We start from the raw sequence: 10,872 nt of genomic DNA, 5'->3' as shown, positions 1-10,872 counted from the left end.
TCAAAACTGAAGGGGGTAGCAAATTTTCCCACACTTGTGGGGTTGTTAGTGGCCTAAGGAGTTAATCATCACATTCTGGATCACTAGCACTGTAATAAGGATACATCCACTCGTGGTCTATTACGTCACGGTCACTATAATCGTCATAACTATGAGATTTTCTCTTCTTTTCACACTACTACCTTTCCCTTAACCACCTTCTCTTTACTGTCACAGCTTTTCTCTCTACCTCAACGTTACGTATTATGGATTTATGATATTGTCTTCCTCAGTAACAACACAGTTACCCAGATTTGTTACGGGAAAAGGCTCATATAATCAGAACGGTGATTGGCGCTCACGTGACATTAACAAGGGCGCTGATTGGCTGGCCCGTCACTCGGTGTAAAATAATAGCCTCTGAACTTGCATCCTTTATATCGGCACTCCGGAAACTTGAAGCGTAAATTGACTGCCGTTCAATAACCTATACCATGATTCTCGATGACAGAAATTCTCATAATGTGTCTACAGAAACGTTTTACGGTCTCTCGCGTTAGGCGGAAAACGCTTTGCATCGAAAGCCATTTCCGATCGTAATGCAGGCGATGCATATCGTAATTTTTATGGCACATTTTCCTCGAATGTTTGAGGAATTACTGAGCTAGTTCACTTTTGTTGGAATTACTGAAATATATATGTATATATATATATATATATATATATATATATATATATATATATATATATATATATATATATATATATATATATATATACATACATACATACACACATACATACACACATACATACACACACACACACATATATATATATATATATATATATATATATATATATATATATATATATATATATATATATATATATATATATATATAAACTGTATATATAATTTGGACGTCTTATGGTAGTATGTACCAGATATTCCCTGTTGATAGTTGGGACATTTTCTGTGAATCCTGCTTTGAAGAAACATCTTACCAGCACGAGTATCAGTATCACACCAAACACTGAACTCCATGGTAGCTTTGGGAAAATATGAAAATTGACAAAATAATTATGCATTTTGTAACAAAGACTTCCTAGTTTCCACCTCAGCAGCTTGTCAAACTCAAGATGGAAATTATCTTGCGAATATCAATCTCCAGTTGCCCTGAGAGCTGTGACAAAAGAGCTGTCAACTCACTGACCTACGAAAGCTCTTTGCAGCGTCCCTTCGGCCCCTAGCTGCAACCCCTTTCATTCCTTTTACCCTTCATTCGTTCATATTCTCTTTTTTCCATCTTACTCTTCACCCTTTTATAACAATTGTTTCGTAGTGAAACTGCGAGGCTTTTCTCCTGTTCCACCTTTTAAACCTTTTTGTTCTCAGTTTCCCTTTCAACGTTGAATGACTTCATCATAGGTCCCAGAGCTTGGCATTTGGTTTAAGTTTCATATTCCATTCCATTCCTAAAAAAAGTAGATGTTTGTAAGTATAATGGCAAGCTGGAAAATGATTCATGACTACACTCTAGGTAAATAACTGACTCATTATGAAAGCAATTTTTATTTCAAATAATTTATACAAAAAGACTCAGACTCTCCACAATGAAACAGCAACTGGGCATTCATGAACACGTAAGTATATTGACTAACAATTTCGCCTCTGTTAGTTCATTTGTCTGGCACAAACCATCTTAGGTTGACTAATTGCATCACAGATCATCCGTAATTTTCAGTTATAAGTATATTCATTTTTCGGTGACTGATTTAAATTATGAATGAAATTCGTAATTTCCGCTCACAACTGACCGAAACGAAGCAAGGTCAGTTCCAGTTGTGATAAATGACTAGTAATCTTCAGCCTTGAATTACAAAATACCTTCAAGAACATTTCCTAAACTTTATATATGACTCCTCAGTAATTAATTACATTTATGTAAAAGTAATTATTAAAATTTAAAAACGTAGAAAACCTGCTTTATACGATTTTTTTTATCTTCTCGACGTTCTCTTTCCCGTACATCAGCAAGGTCAAGATATATTATAATCTGCTACATTATCTCCACAGTAAATGCTCTTTGCCAAAATACCTTCATTTAATTTCATTATGGTTACCAGTTGCCAAACCCTTCGATTACATTATAATTATACCTTACGCAAAAAAAATCACTAACTTTTTATGTAATTCAGATAGAGTTACTAAAGTGAAAATGACTAGTAAAATGTAATACATATCACAGACAATACTCATAATAATCAGAACGATTCCTAACCACTTTTTGTGTCACACCCAGAGATTTGCCCCAAACGATTGTTTTGGTAAGCAAATCTTACATTCAACTGAGGTACATTTTGAGCAACAGTAAAGATCTCTTCGCTAATTTTCGGGACAGTTATCAGTGAAGAGGAGGGTATCCCCCAACACACTCTTATAAGAATGAGGGTGTTTGAGTAGTGTAATAAAAATGAATAATACTGAAAAATTCGGTCGAAAGGTTTCTAGGGAAGGAACGGGGCCATACAGAACGACTACAAACGAAAATATTCAAGAACTTCGTTGATTATTTTCTGCCTTACATCTAAAAATGGGAATAAAGTTCTGTTAGAAGCCATCAGCAGCCTAGTTCCTGCTATTATAGGTGACGTGGGAACCCTGGAATGGAATGACAATATAAGTGGAGCATCATTTCTAAAGTCCACTCATTCTTTGATGCTTCATACAACTTCAGCCTGATCTTTCCGCAGTTTCGTATGGGGTAGACCATGAAATTTCTTTCTTTGAAAGGATGCAGAACAAAAATGGCATTTTATTTTGGTTCCTTCGTAGAGCATCAACAACAGCACGATACAAATTGGCACTTACCAAAAGGTTATTCAAAAAGGAGGTGTCATATTTAAAAATTGTTTCTCCTGGGCTTTGGTACTAATGCAAATTTTTCCCATCAACATTTGATAGATTCAGTTTTTCTGATGAGCAACTGTTTAAGAAAGTTATGTCCTTAAGGAATTACGCAACTAGAACAATTTATTTACAGAGTCATGTAAACAATTCCATACTGGTAAGCAGTTAAAAGGCGATACCCTGCACAAGTACTAATGCACATGTGGCTTCCACAATCCACTGGCAAAACTTCAAATGTCTCGGTGCCACAAGAATATAACCAAATATGTATTCATGAAATTGTATAAAGGTCACAATTTATAGCCTAGTCTAGAAACGTTTATTCCTCATTCGCTGAAAGCACAGTATCCCATACACATTATTAAATGACCTAGTAAAGTGTGTTCTGTGGAGTCACATATATCCATATTTATTCACAGAATCCAAGTCTGATTGGTTAGACGGTACTCACCCTCTAGTTTCAAATCCTGAACTTGACTTCTGTGGTTTCAGATCCTGAGCTAAACTTCTGAAAAGGTCACATTTCTCATACAGGTGTCGTAAAGGACACCAAAGCAGTACAAAATTCACTTATCAATACCAAGTGAGCACACAAATTGATAGTCTCCAGCTGTCATGAACAAGCAATAGTATCAGTCACAGCATGAATATTCATGAATATATTTACAAAGATCAAGCTACCATAAAAAATAATTTTTCAAAATCCCTGAATCTCAGTTTAACAATATATGAAAGTGACTATAAAAATAAGTAAAATACAAAATTATTTAGTATGCTACTTGGTGATAGACTGTAGTTCAGCCTGAAAAAAAGGCAAATAGGAGACGACATAAGACTGTAATTTGAGCATAATTTCTTCATGCCAAAGCAAGTGTACATTAATTCAAAGCTGAAACTTTGTTGAAGTTCCATAGGGATAAAGGCAAGAATCACTTCATGAATCTCAGGACGATTTTTATCTGGCTGTCATGAAATATATGCAAAAAATAACTTTAATTCATCCCACTCTGATACAGTTCCAATTACTCTAATAGTGTATGGCTGCAACAGGCACTTTCATTAAACCATGGTGCAATCAAAGCTAATATAAACACTGATTTAGTTTCGTCACACATGAAGAAAGTTTTCCAAACATTACATGCGTGAATTACTTCACAATAATCAAAACATTAATGTTCTTAACAGCCTATGGCAGTAGCATCTGACAGGTTCTCTGAAATACCAGGATTCACATACTGAACAATCTGCTGTTCAGGCTGCAAAGAATATTCATGAACCATATCTTATTTTTTTCTGCTACTGCAGTAGATTATCATTGCTACTCTGAAACAATAGGACATCAGTAATGCACATCAACCATAAAAACGTGAGCAAGATTTTAATATTTCAACGCAGCTGCGATTATAAACGATTACACTGAACCACTTTAGTTATTTAGATGTTATCTCAGCACACTTTAAACTCATCACAACTGTTGTACAAGACACATATTAATTATGCCTATGCACCTATTTTGGTCATCATTTATGTATTAAACGACAACTTCACAGGCCATTATAAATATAGCAGTCCAAATGTCAATGTGTGATCAACGAAATGTTCAATGTCATATTGAATTTCACAATAAATCTTTTAGTAAAGATACTTAAAATACTTCACTGTAACTGCTGTAGGCCACTTGATATTCAAGTGCAGAAACATTGGTTTAATTCTTTAAATGTGACCAAAACAAACAGTATTTAAAGCCACAGGTGTACACTGAAACTCGTATTACATACAAGAGGAGAAACAACCATCCAGATAACTCACACTGTTTATGTGGCGCACTTTTGTATAATGAGAAGTCCAGTAAAGGGAAAATCTCAGGTTACCCAAAGGTAAGGAGGGTTCATCTTAATTGGATTTACTTATGCCTGGTAAGAAATCACCCACCGAATGGGCAAAGAAATTCCCTTTGTTTTCTTGTAAAGTATAAACATGCAGAGTTGAGCTTTATGAGGGAGATTAGTGAAGACACTTTATACACAGATTGAGAGTCATTGTCTGACGTTTAATACTGCACATTCCACTGTAGTCAGGACTACTATTAATTCCTTTGTCAGTTTTGGAATGCTGAAAATAATAATGGACATTTCTTAACGGCAAGTCAGCTGAATCAACACCACGTTTCCACACTTTTTTTGGAGTTAGTAGATACAGAGGTAGAGTTATGTCCATCCTGCGATGGTGGCTGGATTTTCCCATTACCTTCAGAAATGCCACTTTTGGCAATAATTTTAGATGGATCCTCCAAGACTGGCACTCCTGACTCCTGGAAGTTCCTATTTGTCAGTCGATTGTCACTCTTTTTCGTAGGCTGAGACACAAGAGCTGCTGAAGGAGGATCTCTGGCATTCTTCTTCTTTAAGGAAGCAGGTAGAGTAAAGCAGTTTGTTGTGTTATTTGTAGTATAACACTTCCTCCTGTTGATGGTGGCAGTTCCTATCAAGGGGACCATCTTCTTCCCCTCTGGCACATTTGGGAATTCATGCTCACTGTCTACTCCTTGGTCTGCTCCTCTTCCATGGAACTGGGGAATCTTTTCGAAGCGCTGGCACCAGTCGTTCTTATAATCAAAGGCGAATTCACTATTAAACGATCCAGTGGTGGAATGGAAGCCTAAACCGAGAAAAATGGTTAAAAATATTATTTATTTACTATCTGGAAATACTCTTGCCCATGAAACGTGCTATTTGCTATCAGACTTTACACTTGCTTAAGGAAAAAGCCATTTCGTCATGAACAACGCCAACAATAAGATATAATGAACTGTGAGCAAAAGGTCAGCCATTTTCATAGATCACACCAGGAATTGGTGAACAGAAATGGAAAATGGAGAAGTTTTTAATGGGAAAAACACGTCTCCAACATACCGTCTCACTTTCATATCTATAAGGATGCTTACATTTCATTATTCTGACAACATAGACCTGAGTCACTTTTACACCAAACCAGTCACTCTTTCATATGTATATATCACACATCACTTCCACCACAAAATGTTTCAGTTGCTCTCAACATTCCTGTCACCCTCCACATTTCCTCTTCATCGAGTCTGTCCAGTGGATAATCAATAGTTTTTTTCTTTTACATACAAAATTCTTATACAACTCTTTCATAAAAAAAAAACTTGATCCACATCCCAGCAATCTTCTCTAAACACGAAATGTTCGTCCTCTATTATTCTTTCGGTCATCTTTCTTATACTTGCAATTTAAATTCCTACCAAACCCCTTATACAGTGGAACAATTACTTCTCTCATGCATTTCTTTGCTAAGTACTTCATCAGGCATACTTTACAAATCCTGGTCAGTTGCTTCACTGCTCAATCATCACTGTTCTGCAATCCCTTCAACCCTGATGCTTTTCCAGTCTTCAAACTCTTAATTTTCCTCCTCATTCCCTCAATGGATTCTTCCATTCAAAGTTCAGGCAACTAATGTCAATCCTCAACCAATATGAGTGAGAGCAATGTGTTTACAAATATGTCCAAATAAATGAGAAGTGTAGAGATTTCAGCTCCTTTCAGTGGAAGGAAGAGTAATGGTATTTTGGCATGAAAAGAGTGATTTTACTCTTCTGGAATTGTACGCGGCAAATATGAAGATCGAAAGTCACCTGCAACTCTTAACTATAAATGAGTAAAAATAATACAGGGGGAAAACTACATTGAAAACAAATCTAGAATAAACTTGAGCCTTAAAGAGAAAGAAGGGCTTCCAAAATCATTATATCATACACAGTAGCATATTGCCAACAGCCATGACGCCCTAAACACCCAAACACGGACAGCTGGGTCTCTTTGTTGACCTTACCTGAGGCGAGAGAAGACAGAGATGCTGCAACTGACATCTCATCTCCCGAAAGGTCATAGTGACGGACGTCATCCAGGTTGTCTTCATGGTCTTGATCCACCTGGGAAATGAAAACGGTTGACTTATATATATAAATATAGACTCCAAGGCCAAGCACTGGGGAACTTTGGGTCATTCAGCACTTATCACAGTGAAGAGGGGCACTAATCACAGTGAAGAAGGGGAGTTTGAGTTGTTGGAAAACAAAAAAAAAAAAAAAAAAACAGCTCCAGGGATTCAGGTAGACGAATCTAAACGCTGAACTGGGAGAAATTTACTGTTGTGCTAAGAAGTAAAAGTCAGAGAAGTTGGCTAGCAAGATTGAAGAAAATAAGCAGGAATGGAGGTAAAATAAAAGGCTAATAAGTTTATGCAGCTAGCGGCCGAAGGGATGTTGCAAACAGTTTAGTAAAGCCTACAGTGTACCACGTAGGCATGAAAATGGTAAATCATGCCAAAATTACTGTATGGGACTGGGAATTCCTTATTCATTCATGCACTGGATCCGTATATTCTTAATTAGAACATTCAAAGCATACATAAGCATAGCATAGTGATACTGGTATTTACAGATAAACACTGATATACACATAGATGTGTGTGTATGTGTGTCAGAGCGAGAGTGTGCAATGCACATATCTCAATCGCTCATACAACTAGCAGTCCTCCACTGCACTGCTGAAAACCAGATAGATTCACAAAGAAAAGCTACAGAAATCACATTACACTCATTTTCTCCAGCGAAAAATTCAAGTTTTCTTGTTTTTAATAATCTTTGGCTCCTAGACAATCAAAGGGGCACAGATCTTGTTAAATACTAGATTCCAGCGAGATCTTATTTTTACATTTCGGCCTTGCATCATTCATATTTTCATTGGAAATAATTTTTTTAAACAATATATTCCAATGATACTTTATTTTTGCACTTCTGGCTTGTACCAGTCATCATTTTTCATAAGAAATAAATTTTTCAAACAATATGTTCTGATGATACCTTATTTTTGCACTTCTGACTTGTGCCAGTCATCATTTTTCATAGGAAATAATTTTTTTTTAAACAATATATTCCAATGATACCTTATTTTTGCACTTCTGACTTGTACCAGTCATCATTTTTCATAGGAAATAATTTTTTTATACAATATATTACAATGATACCTTATTTTTGCACTTCTGACTTGTACCAGTCATCATTTTTCATAGGAAATAATTTTTTTAAACAATATATTCCAATGATACCTTATTTTTGCACTTCTGACTTGTACCAGTCATCATTTTTCATAGGAAATAATTTTCTTTTAAACAATATATTCCAATGATACCTTATTTTTGCACCTCTGACTTACACCAGTCATCATTTTTCATAGGAAATCATTTTGTTTAACAATATATTCCAATGATACCTTATTTTTGCACTTCTAACTTGCACCAGTCATCATTTCTCATAGGGAATCATTTTTTTTAAACAATATATTCCAATGATACCTTATTTTTGCACTTCTGACTTGTACCAGTCATCATTTTTCATAGAAAATAATTTTTTTAAACAATATATTCCAATGATATCTTATTTTGGCACTTCTAACTTGTACCAGTCATCATTTTTCATAGGAAATCATTTTTTTAAAACAATATATTCCACTGATACCTTATTTGTGCACTTCTGACTTGTACCAGTCACCATTTTTCATAGGAAATATTTTTTTTTAAACAATATATTCCAATGATACCTTATTTTTGCACTTCTGACTTGTAGGCGACCATCATCATTTTTCAAACGTCTATTGTTTTGATTAAAAGTTCTGATTTGTTAGAGCCTGCTGGGGTGAAATTTCTTTAAAAGGTATTTATTCACTTGAAATTAATATCGAAACATATTTGACTCCACGTATTTTCAGTACAAACCAAATCTATTTTCATAAAAAACAAAGTTATGGCAGCATTTTTGACTGCCGCTGCCATACCTCAGTTTCACTGGCCCGTGGTCAGCGAGGGCATTTAAATTAGGAAGCCAGCTTGATCAAAAACAACTGTGGTCCCCTCAAGCAGCCAGTGTCGCTGCCGCTGGACTGCGTGGACAGTCAGAGCGGAAACAGATCTCAGCACCGCCAACATCTTCACTTTCAGGCCAAGCAAATTGATCATAACGTAATAAAATACTTAATTTGTGTAATAAAAATCCACAATTATACAGTAAACTATATTACTATGTAAAATACATATTTTCTTTTGTATTCTACATAGTAATATAGTTTACTGTATAATTGTGGATTTTTATTACAAAAACTGTTTTTCACGAGATTGTGAATTTTTTAGCAAAATACTCAATTTTAGAGAGACAACCAGGGTGCCCTGTAAACAATGTTAAATTGTTTTCCTCTCCTAAGTGATGGACAGCTTATTTAACCTGCAGAGGCACTGAAAACATACAGTCACGTAACAATAAATAACTGCTAAAATGAAATTTGGGAAATATTCAAATGGCCGAACGACCACCACAAATTTCAAGAGTGTTGATGCATTAAACACATTATGGTATTAATATAAGAACTATGATTATTAATTCCAAAAGGCACAGAAAAGAAAGCTAAATCAGTGGGAACAAACAAAATATACTCAACTTTGCTTCTTTGGAAAACGAAGTACAGTAAATGACAGATCTCAGGCAAAGCCATAAACAAGGGTTAACCTCGAGGGTGGGATTTTAAAGGATTCTATTCCTGGCCACGCCCTACCGATCTTGGAGCGTTTGAAAGACTATAGGATGCAGACCCCCACTCCCCTCTACCGTTCCGACAGCCAACCCCACCCCGCCCCCAACAAAAAAAGAACGCCTAAAATAACAATGATAATAATAATGTGACCAGGTTTTGGTTTGAAGCAGTAGTCAAGTCCAAAATAAAAGAAGAAAGAAATTAATATATCGCTGTTTGATCAAAATGGCTGAACACACTGAGGAATTTGAGGAAAAGCAAGGAACTCGTTTTTTCTAGACTAAATAAAGGGAAAGGTCACCATTATGAAGAGAAGTGATTATAGAGAAAATGACGCATACCCTCAATGACCCAGCACGTTTTGAAAAAAAAAGCCAAAAGGACCCTTTCAATCAGGTTTACATCTGAAATAACAGAACTTACTACATTTGAACTTGATATTAAACCAAAATGATCCTACGTTTAGAACTATTCGCAAATATGATGATAAAATAACTTTATGCTTTTACATCTGAAATTGACTGAATGATATTAAGAAATATCCTGGAACGATAAAAATCCTCCACAACAAGCCACAATAAACCGCGTCTAAACCCGTTACAAAACAACTAAAAAATTGCGCCCAAGTTTCTTCGGCGCAATTGAGTTCTCTGTACAGCGTATAATGCTTATGAAACGTTCAGCCACGGCCCATGAAACTCTCAGCCGCAGCCCATGAGACTCAGCCACGGGCCGATGGTGGCCTGCGTTGTTGGTACCTGTAGCGGTGACAGAAGTACGATTATGGCTAACTTTGACCTTAAATAAAATAAAACTAACGAGGCTACAGGCCTGCAATTTGGTATGTATGATGATTGGAGGGTGCATGATCAACAAACCAATTTGCAGCCCTCTAGCCTCAGTAGTTCCTAAGACCTGAGGGCGGACAGAAAAAGCGCGGACGGACAGACAAGTAGCCTTCTCTATAGTTTCATTTTACAGGAAACTAACACAGGAAGAGCAACAAGAACAACAACAACAACACAGGGTTTTATCGACGTTATAAATCGCCCTCTGCCCTTCCGCAAAAACTTTGGCCACATCGTCATTTTAAAGAGAAAAATTCGCCCACATAACTCAGAGAGGGAAGGGAGAGCGAGCATAAAACAATAAAGGTTCTCAGGGTTCTTAATGGAGGCGAAATATTACCCAGAGGGGTCATCGAATCCCTTTTTCATTCCCTTCATGTCTTTCCGGTTGTTTGGTTGTGGCCTGTGTCGGACCATTAAATAAATTCATTCAAGTTTATTATACTAATGTAGAGAGAGATGTGGAGAGATTGAGAGAAATTTGTTATTCTATGGAAACTGGTTAGTTTGAGAGAGAGAGAGA

At 36.1% G+C, this 10,872-nt stretch overlaps 1 protein-coding gene across 2 annotated transcripts in view; it reads right to left on the bottom strand.

Moving 5' to 3' along the window:
• Positions 1–1,563: 1,563 nt before the first annotated feature.
• The window catches only part of LOC136850570 (DE-cadherin-like), a 78,542-nt gene continuing 69,233 nt past the window's right edge, over positions 1,564–10,872 (bottom strand). For both annotated transcript variants that reach the window (XM_067124196.1, XM_067124197.1), the window contains 2 exons: positions 6,749–6,848; positions 1,564–5,551 (listed from right to left, as the gene is read on the bottom strand). In XM_067124196.1, the coding sequence (XP_066980297.1) occupies positions 5,049–5,551; positions 6,749–6,848 (603 nt within the window). In that variant the 3' untranslated portion in view covers positions 1,564–5,048. The remainder of the gene's footprint in view (positions 5,552–6,748; positions 6,849–10,872) is intronic.

This window comes from Macrobrachium rosenbergii, chromosome 22 (genome assembly GCF_040412425.1).
Source record: "Macrobrachium rosenbergii isolate ZJJX-2024 chromosome 22, ASM4041242v1, whole genome shotgun sequence".
NCBI lineage: Eukaryota > Metazoa > Arthropoda > Malacostraca > Decapoda > Palaemonidae > Macrobrachium > Macrobrachium rosenbergii.
Note: the sequence above shows the minus strand (reverse complement) of the source record. Positions and strands in the feature narration are given on the sequence as shown.